Source organism: Choloepus didactylus, chromosome 6, assembly GCF_015220235.1.
Source record: "Choloepus didactylus isolate mChoDid1 chromosome 6, mChoDid1.pri, whole genome shotgun sequence".
Lineage (NCBI taxonomy): Eukaryota > Metazoa > Chordata > Mammalia > Pilosa > Megalonychidae > Choloepus > Choloepus didactylus.
The window spans coordinates 74,501,628-74,524,300 of NC_051312.1; the positions used below are offsets into that span (position 1 = coordinate 74,501,628).

Consider the following 22,673-nt stretch of genomic DNA (forward strand, 5'->3'; position numbering starts at 1 on the left):
TTGGGCAGGAGATCACCTGTTTCTTTTCCTCAGGGGCATCTACAGCCTCTTTTGGGTCTGGACTGGTGGTTCCCAAATCTGTCTGAACATCAGAATCATATGAGAAGCTATTACAAATTCAGATTCTTGGACCTCACTCCTAGGGTTGATCCAGGATGGGCTCCGAGATGGCGCCCCCCAAGTTCTAATTTCCTAGGACTACAAGCCACGGGATCTAGGCTGTGGAAGCTGCAGCTCTCCCTGCCGGCCAGGGGCTCAGGACACCTGCCTGCAGCACTGCGAGGCCCCCTCGGGTAGGGCTGCGGAATAAGGACTCGGCCCCAGGGGTTCGGAGCCTCCTAGGAGAGCTGGAGTTCAGAAAGCCCAAGGTGGCCCAGGCTTCAGAGTACAGGAGAGCACAGATTATTGCATCAAATAGTCTTGGGCTCAAATTCTGCTCTATAGTAAGCTCTGTGATTTTAGGCTTAACCTTTCTGGGTTTTTGCTACACCACAAGAATTCACAGGGGTTCTAACACCTATTTCACAAAACTATGAATATTAATAAGGTAAACTAATAATACTTAATACAGATCACAATATTAACAGTAATTATATATATGCAATTATTACATTTCCTTACACATTATATTTAATATTACATATAATTATATAATAGTATATATAATAGAGATTAATTGATATTGGGTATAGATTGTCTCATTTATGGAAAGTCTAAAGGTTTTAGGAAATACAGCTTTATCTGATATGGTTCCCTCTTGTGGACATGACAAATTAAAATATCCATCCATTCATTCATTCTAGGAAGATAAACGGGCATCTTTGAAAGCCTGCTTCATCACTTATTAACTTGGGCGATTTAATAAGTGTGCCCTTGGGCAATTTACTTCACCATTCTGTGTCTCAGTTTCTTCATCTGCAAAATGAGAACAACCTTGTAGGATTGTTGTGACTATTACATGAATTGGTATATGTAAATGGCTTTAAAAAATGTATGGTATATTGTAAGTCCTTAATAAATGTTGGCTAGTATTAGCCATTTGACTATCATTTATTGAGTGCTTATTGTGCACAGGGGCTGAGGACACAAAAAGCATAAGACAGACATGGCCCCTACCTTCGTGGAGCTTGTTACTGCATGGCTGTAGAGTACATAAATACCTTTTAAAATAGATGAGCAAATGGGATCTTTCCTCTCAGAGTTATATTGCATGGTGGCACGTCTAGTCATCAAAGCCCTTTATCAATCCTATGCTAATGTCTCTTTTTGATAAGCATTTCCTGTGATATATCAAACCCTCTGTGGCACACGAAGGACACAACTCTGAAGCAGAAGGTATAAATTCAGCGATAGAAGAGCTCACATAAATTTAGCTCTTGTGGGGAAGAGCAGAGAGGCAGCACAAACCCTCAAGCCCAGCATCTCCGCTCTGGGAGAGGCCCTGCTGCACTGAACCTTCTGCTCTGGGCCTGACAGCCTTGGAGACACTGGTGGTCTTGTGTCTCCTTGTTTCCACCAGCCATGCCTCCACACCCACCTTTCATTCATTCATTGCATTTACGCTGAGCACCTACTGTGTGCATGGTCCTCCAATGAGGGCCCAGAGCAAAGCAAGACATGGCTGAGTCAGAAATAATACATGACTACGGTAAAGTTTACAGAGAGTTGTCAAAGAGTTTAGCACTGGGTGTGACTGAGAACTTCTGTGTAGGCTTCCTGGAGGTGGTGACACCAAGTCCTGAAGGGTGATAAGTTTACTAAGCAAATGGAGGGAAGACTGCTACATGGGGAAGGCGCCAAGGTGCAGGCCAGAAATGGAAGATGGCAGGTGAGTCTGGAGCCGGCGAGAGCAGTAAAGAGCCTTTAGTCTCCACTAAGAATGCTGGGCTTTATGCTAAAGCTTTAGAGAAGCCACTGAAGATGCTAAATTGGAGATGTTATGATCAGATTTGTGCTGTGGAAAAATAACTCTGACTTTGGTGTGGCGAGCGGATTGGAATGAGACAGGGCTGGAGGCAAGGAGGTTGTTTTCAGGCTTTCATAGTAAATAAGACCAAAAACACTGACACAAACTGATCCGGTGGCCAGAAAGATAGAAAGAGATGCATTGAATCATGTCCCACTCTCCAGTCCTACCCTCCAGTTCTGTGGGTGTGAGCCCATTTGTAATAGGACCTTTGAGGATGTTATTAGTTAAGGTGTAGCCACACTGAATAAGGATGGGCCTTAATCCAATATGGTTGAAAGCCTTATAAGTGAAGGACATTAGACACAGAAGTGGAAACCAGAGGAAACAGAGAGGCAGATTGCAATAAGACAGAGGCAGAGATTAAGCCACCACCAGAAAGCTACAGATGTAGGAGAAATCATGGCCTGCCAATGCCTCCAAAACTGTGAGACAATAAATTCCTATTGTTTAAGTCAACCATTGTGTGGCATTTGTCATAGCAGCCCTGAAAAACTAAAACATCAGGCATGCAAAGAGCAGGAGATGAGGACCCAAAACCAGGAGAAACAGCAATCACTAGGAACATAATAGAAATGTCACAGATGATAGAATTATCAGACAAGGACATAAAAAGAGGGTATTATAAATTTACACTACATAGTAAGGAAGGTGGAGGAAAATATGAATATGATGAGAAAAGAAATGAAAGCTATAATGAACACATAAATCAAACTCCTATAGGTGGAAAAACAAAATACCTAAAATAAAAAATACACTGCATGAGTCAAATCTATTCCTGAAGTGTAATGGCTATCTCCAAACTCTGAGATGTTGATCCCTTAGTGTATAATCTGATTGGTCTCTGGAACACTGGGTATCAGTGTTATACCTGAAACTCAGAGTTAGAGCTCGGCAGATATGAATATCAGTATTAATATATATGGCAACTGTTAAAAAAAAAAAAAAAGTTGAGATAGGGCCCAGACTTCAATTAGAGATATGAATAAAGCAGCTCTGGTTAAGACTAGAACAAATTGGGCCAAAGGGTAAAGGTTGAAACTGACTGTGTTAAAACTTCAACTTCCATGTGAGACCAAGGGAAGAGATGTTTATTTGGTGTAGGATCTATATTTTCTAAACAACACAACTTCTACAGTTAGTTTGTTCAAACACCACAATTACATCGTACTTTGAACAGAAAGTGAGCTAGGATAGGTCTGTATAGATTAGAATGAAATAGCAATACACCCTAAAGTAATTTGGGTGCAGAATAAAAATATATATTCAGGGCCCCCCTTTAGAGCTGGGGGAAGATGAGGAGGTGTTGGACTTCCTGGATTGTTGCTGATGTTCTCACAAACATTGAGGACTGACAGCTTGATGTGCTGAGCCCTCTGTCTTGGGGCTGGCCCCTACGAAGCTTGTTGCTGCAAGGAGAGGCTAAACCTGCTCATAATTGTGCCTAAGAGTCTCCCCCTGAGTGCCTCTTTGCTGCTCAGATGCGGCTCTCTCTCTCTAACTAAGCCACCTTGGCGGGTGAACTCACTGCCTCCCCCCCTACGTGGGACCTCACTCCTAGGGGTGTAAATCTGCCGGGCAATGCAGGATATGACTCCTGGGGAGGAATGTGGACCCAGCACCATGGGATTGAGAACATCTTCTTGACCAAAAGGGGGATGCAAAATGAAATGAAATAAAGTTTCAGTGGTTTAGAGATTTCAAACGGAGTCGAGAAGTCACTCTGGTGGACATTCTTATGCACTATATAGATAACACGTTTTAGGTTTTACTATACTGGAATAGCTAGAAGTAAATACCTGAAACTAATGAACTCCAACCCAGTAGCCTTGACTTTTGAAGATGATTGTATAACAATGTAGCTTACAAGGGGTTACTGTGATTGTGAAAACTTTGTGGATCGCACTCCCTTTATCCAGTGTATGAATGGATGAGTAGAAAAATGGGGACAAAACCTAAATGAAAAATAGGGTGGGATGGGGGGTAGTAGTTTGGGTGTTCTTTTTTATTTTTTATTCTTATTCTGATTCTTTCTGATGTAAGGAAAATGTTCAAAAATAGATTGGGGTGATGAATGCACAACTATATGATGGTATTGTGAATAGTTGATTGTACACCATGGATGACTGTATGGTATGTGAATATATCTCAATAAAACTGAATTAAAAAAAATTCACTGCATGAAATTAACCACAGATTAGAAACTACAGAAGATTAATGAACTCAAAGATATGGCAACAGAAATATTCCAAAATAAAATACACAGAGAAAATTGGACTGAAAATAATAAACAAAGTATCAGTGAACTGTAGGACAATTACATGAGTGTACTTGGAATTCCAGAAAAAAAGAGAGGAAGGGGACAAGGAACAAAGTATATTTGAAGAAATAATTCCCATTTTTTTCCCTAATTTGATAAAAAGTGTAAGCCCACAGATCCAAGAACATCAAAAAACCTGAAGTGGAAGAATGATGAGGAAAACAACACAAGAGACCTCATAATTAAATTGTTGAAAATCAGTGATTAAAAGCCTTAGAAGCAGTCAGGGGATGAGGGATAGGGGTAAGCATCATTGCAAACAGAGAAACAAGAAGAGAATGACAGCCAACTTATCAGATATAATGCAAACCAGAAGACAGTGGAGCAACATCTTTAAAATTCTGAAAGGAAAAAAAAAACCTATCAATTAGAATTCTAATTCCAGCCAAAACATCTTTCAAAAATGAAGGCAAAATAAAGACTGTTTCAGAAAAACAAAGCCAAGACAATTCATCACCCACAGATCAGCACTAGAAGAAATGTTAAAGTAAGTCCTCCAAGACAGATGAGATCAGATAATCTGAACATACATATGACAAGCACTGGAAATGCTAAATAAGTAAATACATGTAAAATATTTCTTTTCCTCATTAAAAATATATAGCCAACTGAATCCAGCAACATATAAAAAGGATTCTACATCTTGGCCAATAGGCTTTGTCCCAGGAATGCAAAGTTGGCTTATTGTCTGAAAATTAATTACTATAATATACCATAGCAATAGAATAAAGAACAAAAACTTCATGATCATCTCACTAAATGCAGAAAAAGCATTTGGCCAAACTGAACACTAAACAAACAAAGAATAGAAGAGAATATCTTCAACATGATAAGGGTTATCTGTGAAAAACCCACAACTAACATCATACTTAAAGATGAAAGACAAAGCTTTTCCCTAAGATCAGGAACAAGACAAGGATGGCTGCTCTCACCAAATCTATTCAACATTATAGTAGAGATTCTAGCCAAGACAGACAAGAAAATGAAATAAAAGGCATTTAGATTGGGAAGGAAGAAATAAAACTATCTCTACAGATGGCATTATCTTATATATAGAAAATCTTACAGCATCTACTAAACAACCATTAGAACTGATAAACAAGCTCAGCAAGGTTGTGGGGTACAAGAGCAATACATGAAACTCCATTTTATTTATACAGTTTCAATGAACAATCCAAGAATGAAATTAAGAAAATTTAATGTATAATAGCATCAAAAAGAATAAAATACTTAGGAATAAATTAAACAAAAGAAGTGAAATACTTGTACATTGAAAGCTACAAACGTCTTTGAAAGAAATGAAAGAAGATCTAAATAAATATAGACATTCCAATTCCATGGATCAGAAAATTAAATATTGTTAAGATGGCATACTGCCTAAATTGAGCTACAGATTCAAAATATTCTTCATCAGAATCCCAGCTGCCTACTTTGCATTGATCCTAATTTCTTATTTGCAGAAAGCTGATGCTAAAATTCATAAGGAAATGCAAACTATGCAAAATAGCCAAAAAAAAATCTTCAAAAGGAACATAATTGGAGGACTCTTACTTCCAGATTTCAAAGCTTACTATAAAGCTATCAAGGCACTGTGATAACAGTATAAGGATACATATACAGATCAATGAATACACATGAGAGTCCAAAAATAAACCCTCACATTTATGGTCAATTGATTTTCAACAAGAATGCCAAGACCATTCAGTGGAGAAAGAATAATTTCTTCAACAAATGGTGCTGGGACAACTAGATTTCCAAATGCAAAAGAATGAAGTTGGATCCCTACCTCACAACATACACAAAAATTAACTCAAAACAGATCAAACCTAAATGTAAGTGCTAAAACCATAAAAAAAATTAAACTATAGGATCTGAAAGGCAGATGCACAGAATGTAATGATGAATCAATAATTTGGGACTCATAATGTATAAACATGCAATTTGTGACAAGATCTACATAAAGGTGGGGGGACGGAGGGTATAGGAATGCAGTTTGTGTTTACTATTGAAGTTAAGTTGGTATCAAAGCAAATGAGATTATTATACATTTGGGAAGTTAAATTTAAGCCTCAAGGAACTACAAAAGAATATCAGAGAATATGCAAACTCAGAGAGTCAGAAATTAGAGTACAGGTTGCCAAGGGCAGGTGGAGGAAGGGGAATGGGGAGTTAATACAAAAGGGTCCAGGATTTCTGTTTGGGAAGACGGGAAAGTTTCAGTAATGGAAGGTTATGAGGGTCCTGCAACGTAGTGGATGTGATTAATCCCACTGAGTGGTATGCTTGGGAGGGGATGAGATGGGAAAGGTTATGCTGTATATATGTTCCCACAATAAAAAAAGAAAAACAAAAAAAAAGAAGAGCAACTAAACAGACAATGACAAATAAAGGCAATACATGATCCTGGAAGGGATCTCACAAGGGAAGAGAAAGGCTTAAAAGGACATTTGAAAAAAATGGAATATAGACTGTAAGCTTTATATCAATGTTAAATTTCTTGAACTTGATAATTGCACTTAAGGCGAATATATAAGTGAATACCCTTGTTCTTAGGAAATGTACTCCTAGGTCCTCCATAAGTGTTCAAGGAGCATGATGTATATAATTTACTCAAGTGTTCAGAAAATGGATTGATAAATAGACAGACAGAAAAAAGGGATTGATAAGATGGATTGATAGATTGATGACAGAATAATATGGCAAATATAGCAAAATATTAAAAATTGGTGGATCTGGGTATCTGGGGGATACAAGTATGTTGGAGTTCTTTGAATGAGGTTTGTATTTGTATTATTGTTTGTCCTATAATTTTGAAAGAACTTCAAAATTAAAAAGTTAAATTTTTTTTAATGGGCAAAGGATTTCAATGGACATTTCTCCCAAAGAAGATATACAAATGACAAATAAGCACACATAAAATACTCAGCATCATTAGTTACTGGGGAACTGCAAATCAAAACCACAATGAAATACAACTTCACACCCACTAGGATGGCTAGAACCAATACAAAATAATAACAAGGGAATGCAAAGATGTGGAAAAATTGGAATCCTTATATACTACTGGTGGGAATATAAAATGGTGCAACCACTTTAGAAAAATTCTGGCAACTCCTCAAAAAGTTAAACATTGAGTTACCATAAAACCCAGCAATTCCACTCTTAGATATATACACAAGAAAAATGAAAACATATGTTCACACAAATACTTGTATACGAATGTTTGTAGCAGCATTACTTATACTAGCTAAAATAGAAACAACCGAAACATTCATCAACTGATGGATGAATAAATAAAATATGGCATATCCATATAATGGAAAATTATTTGGCAATAAAAGAAATGAAATTTCAGGTCATCAAGATGGTAGAGTGAGCTGCTCCAGGGCTCCGTCCGCACACAGAAGCTTTACGCAACAAACAAGAGCTGGCACAACCAACTTTCTAAATGCTCCAGAAAACAGTTAAAGGGTTGCTGTAACAGAGCAAGCACCACATCAAGTAAAAGGCAACTTAAAAACAGAAGGATCTGGTTAGTGCCCTGGCTGGACCCTCCCCATTCCCCTCACCCGCCCAGCAAGGAGCCAGCCTTCATCCTAGTGTAGGTCCCTGGTCCCGGGTTCCACGGAGAGCAGAGTAACCCACGTGTGCACAAAGGGGGCATGCAGGTCTGTGCCAATCTGTCTGGTGGCACCTGAAGGATGGCTGAACCAGGACATCCATCACAGGCTTCACAATGATGAACAGGTTATGTCCTTAAGATGACATAACAATCCTAAATGTATACGCATCTAAGTACAGAGCTCCAAAACACGTGAACCAAAAATTGCTAGGACTGAAAGGAAAAAGACTTGGATAAAATCTAAGGAGCAGCTGTGAGACTGGCTCACAAGCCTGCAGTGCAGTAAGCCGTACAGAGAAAGAGCCCTGAGCAGGGGCCTGAGTTCTGGTCTTGCCTCTGCCATGAACTTGCAGTGTAACCTTGCCCCCGAGGCCTTGGTTTCGCCAGCTCAACAAAGGGTGGGATATGAGATCTCAAAGACTCTTTGGGGGTGGGTGCTGGAGGGAGACTCACTAGCTCACATCACTCAAAATGCACCAGCTGCTGAAGACAAAAGAGCTGAAAGTCTTCAAGGCTCATTAGAGTCATTATAGCAGAGTCATCCCTCTGGGATTTGCTGCTTGCATCTCTCCTTCTTCTCCTCCTCCCTCCCAAGAGCCTCTGGAGTAGGCTTGGTGATACCCCCACCCGCATCTTTCTCTTCATGAGATTTGCTTTAGATTAAAATGTCAACCTGGCTGAGGATGTGTGTAGAAAAGGAGAGGCACAGGCAGCACCTGCCATGGGCCAAACCTGAGAACCATGGCTCTCCAAAGAGCTTCTCTTCTAGGGCTCCGTCATCACAAGCCCCATCGGAAACCCAGGACCAATATCAGCGTGGAGACAAACCAGAATCCCAGATGTCCCCGTCCCTCACTTCTCTGGCCTGGTCCCTGGAAGAGCAGGCAGATTCCTCAGGTGCTGGGGATCCACACGGCTGCTCCCCGGTTGGGGAGGAGATAACATCATCTTGCCTCAGCTGTACATAGGGCCTAGCCTCCTCCTTCACAGGGCAGCTATTGCTGCCCATCCACTGGTCCAAGAAATATGTGCTAGAGACCCCAATGTCAGAAAAGAACAAATGAAGTCTTGGTCTAGAGCTACTTGAGGACCACCCTCAGTGAGATCCATCTCCTGACTACAGAAAACCCGACTGGGGCTGCCGGCTGGGGCAGGGAGTATCCAGCTCTGGGTACTGGGACAATGGGAAGGCATGGGGGCTGGAGGCCCTGGCTTCCAGCTGGACCACATGCAGCTTGGCCACATATGGAGGACACCTCCTCTCTGGAAAGGCCTGGCTGAGCAGTCCCAGGGTAGGCAGGGGTTTGGAGCCCAGGAATCTGAGCCCTCTCATCAGTATCACTTGGCTGGAGTGAGGGCAAAAGGACCATGGGAGGATCCAAGAGGAACAAACTGAGACCACTAGAGCTACAGTCAGTACAGACTTTGCTTACTGGTCGTGCACTCCCCTGCACCCCCGATACACACACACACACACACACACACACACACACACACACACCCCAGCCCATACAGGGTCCATGGCCACCAAGCCATCCACATTCTCCCCACCACCTCCCTGCACAGTTGCCTGTGGATGGCTTTCTCCCCACAGCCCTTTCCCAGAGCCAGCCCTCCCTCCTTCCCTGCCAGCTCACCGAGCGATCTCCCTTACTTCCTTCAAGTAGCTCCTCCTGGTTGATCTCCTGAGGAGGAAAACAAGGAGTGACTCCCACACCCTTACTGCCTCTCCTCACCATCCCTGCTCCTTGCCTGGCTGGACAGTGGTCACTCAAGGCCTCCTTCAGTGCCCTGGCCTCAGCCACCTCGGTGGGTGAGTGAAACGGCAGGTCAGGGTGGAAGGACTTCCAGGAGGTGCTTACTCTGGGGCTCAGAACTACAGGCAGGCAGTCCAGAACGAGGGCAGCAGGGACCACAGCCATGGGAATGAAGCGTGGGGGTGCGGGGCACAGGCTGTAGGGAGGAGCCCACCAGAGGGGCAGAGGGCAAGAAAGTGTAGCTGCCAGAAGACAGGGGAGAGCAGAGGAGGAATCCCCCCGAGATCCTGGGCATGCGCAGCAGCGAAGCCTCCCGGTTCACCTGTCTAGATAGAGCCCAGGGGGATTGGGAGGGATGGGCTGTGGGATCCCATGTGGTCACGGGGACCAGCACCAGGGGAAAGGGCGGCCTTGGAACTGCAAAGAGGGGAGGTCGATGGTGCAGGGTGGGTGGAGCTGAGGCAGGGGTGGGGTCCATGGGCTGAAGACAGGGGTGTTGAGTGCTTACCGATCTCTTCGGTGGCCCCGTTTCAGGGGCCCAGGTTTCCTGTGCTGCTTTGAATGCTGAGCTCCCATGGGCCCGGGAGTGTCTCCTGGGAACAAAATCCCTGTCTTGGCAAAAGCAGGCAAACCCAGAAAGAAGGCAAAGGCGCCCTGGCCCCCATGGTGGCCAGAGGATGGAGTGAGTTTGGGGGATAGTTCTGCTTTGGGCTGCACTACAGACCTAGAATCTGTTTAAATGTCTTGTATCACTCAGCTCAGTACTGAGACTAACACAGTCCCACTTGGGTGTCTTCCTTCATCACCATGGCAACAGTTGGATTAACAACCACCATCACAGAGTAATTAGGACATGGAAACCCTTCTGCTGGTCACAGCCTCCCTCCCCACCCTTTCAGGACCAGACTGAATCCCCAAGGCCCCAGCAGCCATGCCACATGGGGACACCAACTGTTGGTTGCCATAACAACCCAGAGACCATGTATCCCTGCATTTGTAAGTTACTATAGCGACCCAGGCAGAGCCAGGTGCTCCGAGGACAAAGGCTCCATCTGGAGGGATCACAAGCCAGAGGACACATTCACTGATGCCCCATCTCCAATCAGCTCTGTGTTAGGGGGTCAGTGGCAGGCTCTGTGTTTGGGGTCCACACACATTCTGCCTTTCCGGGGCTAATGGGAGACTAGGAGTTGCTCATTTGTGCCCTCAGTCTCTTATCCTCTCACTCCACATAAAGCATCCAGATGATCTTTTCACCTCCCACAGCCCTTAAACGGAGAATTCCAAGCCTACCTTGTGGGCCCAGCCCTCTCCTGAACTCTAGACCCCTCTAACTACCTGCTCTCTGGATATATTCCCCTGGATGTCACACCACCTGACATGAGGCGAGCAGTCTGACCTTTTTTCCTGTGAGTCTGACTATTCATTCCATATTTATTCTCTGTCTCCATGAAGGACACCACCCATCCCTGCAAGGCACCATCACAGCTCCCTTCTTTTCTGTCTGCCTCGCTCCACCAATCCAGCCATCAGCAAGCCCTTCTGGTGTTCTCCTAGGCACCTCTCAGCTCGCCCCCTCCCCCTTTTCCTGGGCCTACTTCCTCATTAGGGTTCCCTGTCTGTTGTCTGGCTCTCCGCTTCAGCCTCCTGCATGGTGTCTGCCTTCTTCCTGCTCCTCTAAAATCCATCCTCCCACTGGCACTAGAAGGAGCTTTCTCAAGGCCCAAGCCCTTCAGGAGCTCCCTGCCACCTCCAGGACAGAATCAAAGCCCCTCTACCCAACCCGGGGTCCTGCCAACTCTTCTGGCCTCAGCTACCACCAGGCCCGCAGTCTAACTTCCTGATCACACCACCTTCTCCCTTCCCCACCTACAGACTCAACTTCTCCCCTCTTCCTTTTCCATCCCTAACCATGACCTCATAAAAAGTATATTCAGATTTCCAATGAGTGCTTGTAACAATAATTAGGAATTTCAATCTCAAATTTCTACGGGAAAAGTGACAGTTGGATGCAAAATGGGATATTACTGACCCCGTCCCGACTGGGCCCTGGTGACCCAGGCCCCCAAGACTGTCAAGCAGACAAAGCCTTGCGGAGAGGCTGTGAATGGCATGGGGAGGAGGGGGTAAAGGTGAGCTCATTCTGTCAACCCCCACAGCTCCAGGAGATAGAAGAATCACAGACTGCCAGCCAGGAAGGGTGTCTCATTCACCCCATTGTGCTACAGATGGGAAGGTCAGACTGAGAGGGAGGAAGGGGCAAAGCCAAGATCAGAATCAGTTCTCCCACCTCCCAGCCTGCTGCTCTCTCCACTTTGGATCATGCCTTAAAGCTCCAAAGCCAGGAGCAAGAAGGCTAAAGGGGTGTGTACGTGCACACCTGCTTGCAGGCAGCTTCACGTGAGGAAGTGACCGTGTATGTGCCCCTGGAGTTGGAAACCTCATCCCTTCATCTCCCATGAACTCTCTTTCAGATGTCCCATGTCCCTTCCAGCCAGGGTCAAAGGGCATCTCAAAGCCGATGTCCAGGCCAGCACTTTCTTGAGTCTGGGTGGCCACAGGAAGCACAGCACCGTCCCTGGTCCCCTTCCCACCCAAGCTCTCAGGTTTAAACACTGATCCACAGGACTAAACCAGGGAAAGCGGACCAGGAAGGAGCCACGTAAGGTGTAGGTGAAGCCAGCTTCCTTCAAGGAGGCCCATGATCAATTTGAGGCTGGGCTGTGGGCTCACCTCCTGAGGCTTCTGTTCACGACAGCACCCTGGGGGAGGATGGGGGAGGCCGATGGAAAAGAATCACGGAACCTCAGGGCTGGGTAAACTGTGTCCCTCAAGGGACTCTCCCTCCCTGGAGCAGCAACCCATTTTGAAGCAAGACTGACCTACAGGCAGGCTGAGCCCTCTGCCTGCACACTCCCAGAGGGTCCCTCCACCTCTGCACAGCTGGCAATTTTCCTTCACTTCAGTCTGTTATTTTTAATAATTCCACAGCACATGGTCACAGTGCTTTGCAGTTTCAGAGTGCTCTACACATGAGCTCATTTAACAGTGAGCACAACTCTCTAAGGAGGGCATTATAATCGATATCTCACAGATGAGGAAACCGAGGCTCAGGGAGGGGAAGTGACCTGCCAGTAAGTGGCAGAGCAGGGACTGGAATGACCTCCTGCCCAGGGTGGGGCCTGGGGTGCCCTGTGCTGCGGAGGCCTCAGAAGGGAGCGCATGGGGGGAACGGGAAGGGCAGATGCGCCTCTGACCTGCTCACTGGAGACCCTCGGCCTCCCACTGTGTCGAGCCTCTGGGCACTGATGGCTGAGGGACCCAGGCCTGGACCTCAACGTGATGATGCCTCAAGCCCCAGACACAATGTGGCCTCTTGGGCAGGCTATTCTGGTGCCCTTTCAACGCAGATCTTTCTGAAGTATTTGTTTAAGCCTTAGACAACTGAGCACAGCCTGGGAGATCCTGGGAGGACATTCTTTGGTGACAGGTACCTCAGCTTACAAGATCCTGCTCAGCACAACAGAAGTCCCTCAGTAAATGACACCTGCCCTCTTTAGCAAGCTGCTTAGCAAGCACCCATGCTTACGACAAGGTTTCCGCTCCCTTTCGCAAACAGGTCAGCACACTCTTCTTTCAGCCAAAGCTGTCCTCTCCCCGGGAGGAATTCAGCTAAATGCAATTTTCTTCATCTCTGTGCATTCCCAGCAATGGTTTAGCTTCCTTTGTGATTAGTGCGTCAGGGACATTATCGGGCGTGCCTGCACTTACCCAGCCCTGGCGGGACGTGATTGCAGGAGTGGAGCAAGACCAGCATGCTGTGTCCTCCAATCACCACAGCGGTTACCATGGCAACCTGCAGGCCCTCTTTGAGGCATCTGAAGCCTGAAGCAGGGTCCAGAGGATCAGAGTGGGGGATGGACACCCTGGAAGGACTGCCCAGGAGAGGGCCCCCTGGATCCCCTGCTGCTCTAGGCTGCAGCCCAGAGAGAAGCTGAGCCACCAGTAACAGTAAGTGCTGAAGGGAGTGGGGGTGTTGGGGCCCAGTGGGAAGTGAGCAGAGCCGGGCTAGGACTAGGGTGAGCTGAGTGAGGTACTCTCCTAGGACATATAATTTAAGAGAGGGGTGTCAAAAAACTCAGTGCTCAAGATAAATCATATTTAAATCAAAATTAATGCAAAAACATCCATGAAAAACAAATATCAAAATTTTAGATAAAAAATATCCAACAGGGCTAGAATTAGGGTAATGCAAGTGAAGCCAAGTCCTGAAAGTCCAAGGTTGGGTCCTTACTTTATTATGGATATTCTTCATTAATTTGATTTTCTAAAAATATTGTATTATTTATCTCGATTACCGAGCTTTTTGGGGGCTCTCTTAAATTCTGCACCTGAGGTGGATGCCTCACTTGCATCACCCTAGTCCTGTACCCGGAGAGGAGGGACAGCCTGAGTCAGGGGCAGGAGGGCCCCTGGTACAGTTGAAAATACATCAGCAATACAACAAGGAGCCAGGAGACATGGGTTCCTGTCTGTAGACTGCAGGATTCCTCTCAGTTCTGAGAGAGTCAGATTCAGATGCCACAAAACTCCGCAACACAAAGACTGCCATTGGGAGCACGGGTGCCAGTCTGCACGTGGGCCCCCTACACACTGGAGGTGACAGTGACTCACACAGTGGCTCCCCTCTTTTGCTCTCCCTTAGGCTGCCTCCTTCTGGGGAGAGGGGAACGGAGGGGGCGGGCAGGGAAGAGGCTGGCAGTTTTGCACGACTGGGAGCAGGAATGGCAGATCAGCTGTAATTGCCAGAACCTAAGAGAGGCTGTTGATAAATGTTACTAATAATCAACCTTCAGATCTGACACCCAGCTCAAGCTGGGATTACTGTTTTGAATGGAAATCGAACCCAAACCAGTAATTACCCTGGTGAGCAATGCCAGTCTCACTCTGAAGCCTGAGCTAGGCAGGGAAATGGCACCTGCATGTCGGTGACAGCCCAACAGGGAGAGGGTTCAGCAAGAGGCCCCTTCCAGGGCTCACAAGCTGCCCTGGCCTCAGCTGACTCAACGGGGTGCAATCAACAGGAGTATCCACCCCTCTTCCCAGGAGCTTCAGTGGATGGGGATCCCTGCTCATTACCTAGTCTCTAAGCAGACTCTACGCTTCAGTCCTCACTCCCACTGCCACATCCTCCTTGGGCTGGATGGAGGCCCCTTGTTTACACTGTCCCTAGCTGTCGGAAGTAACTATTTGGGAATAAGGGGTGGCTGCCCCCAACACAGGTACAGCTCTCCAAGCCTATGTCTGGGTTCCCTGGACAGTCGAACAGTGGATCCCTGTTAGACTGGAGGCTTTTGGAATGGCCAGCAGAGCTGGGCTAGGTCAGAAGGGCAAGGCCACAGCAGGTGCTAGAGTCCATCCCAGTCTTGTCTCTGGTCCCTGATGAGCACATGCTTGTTCCCAGGGCCAGCTGAGGGCCAGTTGTGCCTGAAAACTCTACCCAGAAACAAGCAGCATTCTCCAGCTCCACCCAGGGTCTCCTCAATGCCATTTATCCCATCTGGAAGACCCCCAGAATGCTGGCACCACCCAGAACCAGGACTGAGAGGGAAAGGCTGCTCCTCTCTCTGAATCGAGCTCCCTCCTCGGGGTATGCTTTCTCTTTGGGTCCTTCTCTCTGGCTTCCCCACCAGGGTAACTGGGGACCAGAAAGCCTTCTCTGGACAAACTATGGTGAGGTGAACAGTGACGGCCACGCTCTCTCCTGCTTGCACATCATTCACCACCAAACACCTTCTGCCCTCTCCACTGTGCCTGGCGGTGCCAGGGCTGGGGGGTGGCAAAGAACAAGTTCCTGCCTTTAAGGAATGCCCAGGGTGGAGGAGACGCCCAGGGGGTAAATACAGATAATTACAACTGCAGGTGGTCCCTGGTGGCCCCTTCCAACAACCTCCCAGGTAAAATGCCCCATACTACAACTCCGGGAATGTCGATGAGCTGCTTCAAGGGGCAGACAGAGCTGGTCAGGTCTTGGGATTCAGTGCCTGTGACCACAGCCCCCACAGAGCAGGAGCCGACACCTCGAGAGTGCCACCTAGTGGCGGCACAGCAGCAATGCCGCGCTCTTTTCAGGCCCTTGGGTTTCCCTCCCCGCCAGTCCTTCCCCAGAAACGGACCCCAGAACTCAGAGGTGCGAAGGGTAGCCAAGGGAAAGGGTTGAGATTTGTTCACAAAGGTTTGAGACTTGAAGGGAAGGGGGGCACAATGCACCCCAGAGGCTGGAAGCGGCAGGACGGCAGGCAGGACGTGCCTCCGGAGACCCAGGAATTAGCGGCACCCTTTAATTATCTGCTTATCCTGCAGTCCTCCCCGGCCCGCCCCCAACTCCACTCAGCGCTATCCCTAGCAATCCCACAGGGGGAGGTGACAAAGCCCATGCCCCAAACTAGCCTTCTCGGCCCCTCAGGTGCCGTGATAAATTTGGAGGTCCCAGGGAGGCTGTGCTCACCTTGCTCCCCTGATCTAGGAAGGGTCTCACTTACAGCTTGGGGCCAGGCAGGGACTCAACCTTCCGCCCTCAGATATCCTATTGTATTCTGGATGCTTGTTACCTGGAATCATTTTCCTCTCTTACCATGGAGAAGAGTAGTGACCAGATGGGAGGTGAGAGGTCCCCAAAGTAATGTTCCCAGGGGTGGAGAGCCCTGAGCCTAGGATGAGATCAAGATTGAGGAGGGAGGGAGAGTGCACAGGTGTGGGGGCTGGGAAGCACACCTGGGGGAATATCCCAGTGGAGTCAGCAAACTTTTTCTTAAAGGGCCAGAGCACATATCTTTTTTTTTTTTTTTTTTTTTTTTTTTTTTTGCTCTGGAGCTATATTCAACCCTGAGGTTGTAGTGTGAAAGCAGCCAAAGACAATGTGTAAATGAACAGGCGTGGTTATGTTCCAACAAAAATGGGCTGCTGTAGTTTGCCAGTCCAATACAATCTTACTGCCCACCAGAGTGGCTGTCCATGCTGACCACAGAGGCCACAACCCAATTATAACCTCACCTCAGCTCAATGACTGCCAACCAGGACGGCCTCACTGGTGCCTCTAGGGGTAAGGGGCGGGGGGCTGCTTGTGGGCTACAGGCATAAGGTGCAGGGGCTGGAGTAGGAAAGGTCAGGGTGGTGAGAAGCTTGGCCAATCTGGACCCCCGGGTTTCAGCCCTCCCTCCCCTCTTTCCCCCACGCACTCAGGTCGCAGGACACTCACCCGCAGCGGGAGGCTCTCTGCACAGGTGCTGCCACTCCCCTTGCTGCCCCCTAAGGGGTCTCTCTCCTAGCTGACGCCCCTCCAGCTCCTTCCCGAAGAGGAAGCCGTGACCCCAGAGCCAGGCCAGGGGACGGGACTGAACTGCCCCAAGGACAGGCCGCCAGACAGATGACACCCCGGAGAGGGCGAGGAGCCCCGAGGGGGGGGAGCTGTAACCCGGCACCGGGACCCTGGGGCCGAGGAGGGGCCCCGGCGGGAGCTGACCCCCGCCCCGCCAGGCTGGGTGCGGCCGACACCCACCCGGAGCCTGCGCCGGGCTCCCACCCCTGTTACTTTTTGCCCCCGCAGGTGCCGCCGCCGCGAGAAGATCTCAAGCCGCCGGCCGGGGCTGTTCCCTGCGCTCCTCCAGTTACACTAAAAGTGAGACCCAGGGAAGATGGTATCGAGGCCGCGCGGAGGCAGCGCGGGCTCATCCAACATTGATGCGGCCCCGGACTGCCCCGAGCCCCTCGCAGCAGACGCAGGCTCCCCGCTCCCAGCTTCTTTGAGAGCTTGGGAGTTAGGGTCCCGCGGGGAGAGAAGGGTCCCCCGCACTGCCCACCGCCAGCACCGGGGGGCTCCCGCAGCCCAGTGGATCCCCTCCAGTGCCACGGTCACTTGGTTAGTCCGTGAGCAATTTCAGAGCCCAAAAGCAGCGCAGAAACTGCGAAGGCTAAAGAAGCTGTCAGAACAGGCTTACTACTCTGGCACGCCTGGTCTTGGGCCTAAAGAAGAGGCAGTGTACCCCATCCCCATCCCCTCCAGGCCCAGGAGCTTTAAATGAGGGAGTGAAGAAGTCGGCCTCTCACACACACACACAAACACACAGTCAACATGCAGGTCATTCCTGATACCTATAGCCAAACAGAATTCTCCCGCACACCTGCTTGCACTCACAGATGCACACACTTGCACACATATACATAACCACCCTTGGTGGTGCATACACGTCTTTCCCCCAAAGGTGCACAAACTCGTTGATATACACTCAGTGGTGCACAAACTCCCTGGCACAATATGCATACAGCCCAGATATACTCTTACTGGTGCACACACTCAAATGCACACAAAGAAAATCACACTGAAGCCCTCTCCCAGAGGAGCCGGCCCATCACTGAGTTCTGCTCTCTGACACTTGGTGTTTAAGAGGAGGGAATACCAACCAGAACGACCCACCCAGGGCAAAGCAGACTGCAGAGGGAGGGCAGGTGCCAGGGGGCAGTGCCCTCGTGGTACACTGTGGCATTCCTGGTGTGGTTACTTGGCCTGCAGTGCTTGAGGGACAAGGAGACAGAGCCAGTTTGGGATTGAGTCTTTGCCAATGAATAAAACCCTGTAAGGAGATAATCCTGGGTTGCTGTTACCCTGGTGCAAGTCCTCCTTGCCTCCAAAGGCTCCCCTGGGGACCCCAATCCCCTGACCTGAACTCTGTGCCCCTTATCTGACACTAGGCTCCAGTCTGCCTGGCACAGTTCTCTAGCACTGCTCACCTGCAGAAATCTGCCTCCCTGGGGCAGCAGCACGGGAGGCTGTTCCTAAAGTCTGCTGGCTTCCCCACAACCTGGCCTGGCCCTCACTGATAGAACCCAACATACAATACACACACAGAGCAAGGATTCTCTTTGTTCATCTTCAGATCAGAAGATCAGGATACCTGCCCAAGCCTGCAGAGGGAGGCTGATTGGGAACGGACATCTGAGCTTGAGATTTAACTGCTCCAACCTCAGGACAGCACCTGCTGCTCAGCGGGGAGAGAAGAGGTGTGCATCTCTCCCAAATACATGCTGGGTCAGAATCTCCCAGCTGGGACCTAGGCTCAGTTGGCCCTTTTCTATCATCAAGACACACGATTTTTCCAATTGATGGCATTAGATATCTACTGGTACCTGTGAGCACCTGCCTGGCAACTGTTCTCTAACTTGTGGTCATAGCTGGCCCTTTCCTCCATCTTTGGTCACAGATATGGTGTCCTTGCCCCAGGTTTTTTCTGCTTTTGCCTGAATGTGCCCAGTGATCCTGTCTGGGAGACTGAGGTGCCCAATGATTTCAAACCTCAGTCTGGGTAAGCCCCAAAGGGTTTGAGAAGTCCTTGTCTCACCTCCCACCACTGCCTCTCACCTCCCCCTCCATAACCCCCAGCCCCACCAATGACACCAGCTGCATCAGAGACACATACCCCTCACCTACTGCCCTCCACAGCTACTCCTCCATTGACCCCCTGTACCATGTTCCTATTCTCCCCACCCAGTCAAGTCGTCTTGGTCCTGTCTTGCTAAAAATCCATCAAAAGAGGAGTAGCTATAATCCAAAAGGAGCTGTGAAACAAAAGCAGACCCTCCAGCCACCCCGTGCCCAGCACTGTCACAGATTCTCCAATTCCAGACAGCTCTATTATCATCCCCTCACCCTACCCTTCCAACCACACAACACACACTGAAGTCATGGGTCATGTGCTCACAGAAAGTCAAAACTGGAAGAGTGCTTAGTGGTCAACTAATCCCGCCCCTTCATCTTCAGGGAACACAGGCTCAGAAAGACGCGTGACTTGCCACCTGGGAATTAATGGGGAAGCCAGAGTCAAATCCTACACTCCTGGCTCCCTCTACAAAGCTTCTTTCCCCTTCACTGCTATTCAGGTTCTCGTACCTCTGCTCAAAGCACCTCCATTAGATGATGCTAGATCCTTTCCTTAATTTTCAAGAAAAGTTCTTTTCTATCCTCTCACTAGTTGTAAAGGCAGAGGTGGATTCATCCCTTCCATCGTACCATCATCAAATATGTACTACTCTCCATAAAATGGAATCATAAAAAAGTTAAATTGCTCCCTGTAAAATGGCAGAAAAAGTGAGAAAATGGAAAAAAGAACATATGGGACAAATAGAAAGCAAACAGCAAGATAATAAGATTTAAGCTTAACTATATCAATAATCAAATGTAAATACTCTAAATAACACACTTAAAAGGTAGAGATTGTCAGGTTGGATGAAAAAGCAAGCTGCCTTCAAGAAATTCACTTCAAATATAAAGACACAAATAGGCTAAAATTAAAAGGATTGAAAATGATATACCATGCTAACACTATCTCAAAAGAAAGATGGAGTGGCTATATTAATATCAGACAAAGTAAACTTCAAATTGGAATAATATTACCAGGATAATAAAGGTCATTTTATAATGCTAATGGGGTCAGGTAGTCAAGAGAACATAATAATCCTGAATTGTTTATGTATAAACACAGCTTCAATATACATGAAGAAAAAACTGATAGAACTGCAAGGAGAAATAGATAACACACAATTACAGTTGGAGATTTCAATACCCCTCTCTCAATAATTAATAGAACAAGTAGACAGGAAATCAGTAATATAGATTTGAACACTATCAATCAAATTGACCTAATTGACATTTATAGAGCACTTTACCCAATAAGAGCACAATACATTCTTCACAAGCCAACACAGAACATTTACAAAGATAGACCATATTTTGGGCCATAAAACAAGTTTAATAAATTTAAAAGATTTCCATCATATAAAGTATGTTCTCTGACTAGAATGAAATTAAATTGAGTCAATACTGAAAGATATCTGGGAAATCCCCCAATATTTGGAAACTAAATTACACACTTCTAAATAACCCCTGGGTCAAATAAGAAATCAAAAGAGAAATTAGAAACTACCTTGAAATGAATGAAAATGAAAACATACCAGCATCTGCGGGATGCTGCTAAAGCAATACTCAGGAGAAACTTACAGCACTAAATGCTCACGTGAGAAAAGAAGATCTCACACCAATGACCTCAACTTTGGCCTTAAGAAACTAGAAAAAGAGCAAGTTAAACTCAAAGTTAAGAAGGTTTCCTCAGAAAGGAAATCAATGAGATAGAAACCTAAAAAACAATAGAGAAAAACCAGTGAAACAAAAAGCTGCTTGAGAAGATCAATAAACAGAATAGACAGACATCTAGCCAGTCTGATGAGGAAAGAGGGAGAAGACATAGATGGCCAGTATCAGTAATGAGAGAGGTGATATCACTAAAGATTCTATAACTATTAAAAGAATAATAAGGGAATATTATAAACAACTTGATAGTAAATTCGACAGCATAGATGAAATAGACAAATTCCTTGAATGACACAAACTACAAAAGCTCATTCAAATAGACCACCCTAATAGCCCTATATACATTAAATAAATTTATAATTAAACACCTTCATACCCAATGCCAATTTCCTGGTTTTGATAATATACTATAGCTATAGAAGACATTACCACTAGGTGAAAGGTACACAAGATCTCTTGGTACTATATTTGCTACTTCCTGTGAGTCTATATAATTATTTCAAACTAAAAGTTTAAAAATAAAACTTTGAACAAAGAAAATTTCACGTCCACTCTGAATTCTACCAAGCATTTAAGGAGAAATTTTACCAACTTACACCCTCTTCCAGAAAAAAGAAGAGGTGGGAACACTTCCCAACTCATTTTATGAGGCTAACAATACCCTGATACCAAAACCAAATAAAAACATTAGAAGAGGAAATTACAGACCAATATCCCTCATGACCATACATGTGCAAATTTAAAAGAACATTTTAGCAAATCAAATGCAACCATACATAAAAAGGATAGTACATCATGCTCAAGTGGGTTTTATCTCAGGAAAACAAGTGATTTACCTTTTGAAAAACAACAAATATAATTCACCACATTAACAAACTAAAAAAGAAGAACCATATGATTATCTGAACAGATGCAGAAAAAGCATTTGAGAAAATCTAACATCTATTCCTGATAAAAACTCTCAGTGAAGTAGGAACTTACTCAACCTGAAAAAAGGCATCCAAAAAAACACTAAAATTAACATCATACTTAATCGTGAAAGACTGAATGCATTCCTCCTAAAATCAAGAACAAGGAAAAAACGGCTACTCTCACCACTTCTATTTAACATTCTACTAGAGGTTCTAGCCAGTGCAATAAGGTAAGAAAAAGAAATAAAAGGCATCCAGTTTAGGAAGGAAGAAGTAAAAATCTTCTTTATCGTCAGGTGACCTAATCATCATATGGATAATCTAATGGAATCTATTAAAAAGTTACTAGAATTAATGAGTGAACTTAGAAAGGTTACAAGATACAAGATCAGAATTAAAAAACCAACTGTACTTCTATATGCTAGCAATGACCAATCAGAAACTGAAATTTTAAAAATCATTTACAATATCATTAAACAATAAGCAATGATTAGGGATAATAATGCTGGTAAAAGAAGTGAAAGACATACAGTGAAGACTACCAAAAAATGACTGAGAGATATTAAAGACAATCTCAATAAACAGAGACATACCATATTCATGGCAGAAAACCCAGTATTGTTAAGATGTCAGTTCTCTCCAAATTGATCTATAGATTCAACACAAGCCCAGTCAAAATCTCAGCAGTTTTTTGTTTGTTTGTTTGTTTTTGGGTAGATCTTGAAAAACTCATTGTAAAATTAATGTGAAATAAAAAAGAATCTAGAATAGCCAAAACAACTTTGAAAAAGAAGAATAAAGTTGGAGGTCCTAACCACTTGACTTCAAGACTTATAAAATTCAGTGACCAAGACAATGTGGTATTTGTGTCAAGATAGACAAACAGATCAATAGAACAGAATAGAGAGGATAGAAATAGATTTATACATATAAGGACAACTGATTTTTGATAAAAGT

At 45.9% G+C, this 22,673-nt stretch overlaps 1 protein-coding gene across 1 annotated transcript in view; it reads right to left on the reverse strand.

Annotated features, from left to right (window-relative positions):
- The window catches only part of TUB (TUB bipartite transcription factor), a 62,529-nt gene extending 52,199 nt beyond the window's left edge, over positions 1-10,330 (reverse strand). The window contains 3 exon segments of the mRNA XM_037840068.1: positions 9,546-9,593; positions 10,174-10,286; positions 10,289-10,330. Of these exon segments, the coding sequence (XP_037695996.1) occupies positions 9,546-9,593; positions 10,174-10,286; positions 10,289-10,330 (203 nt within the window).
- Between the last annotated feature and the right edge of the window lie 12,343 nt (positions 10,331-22,673).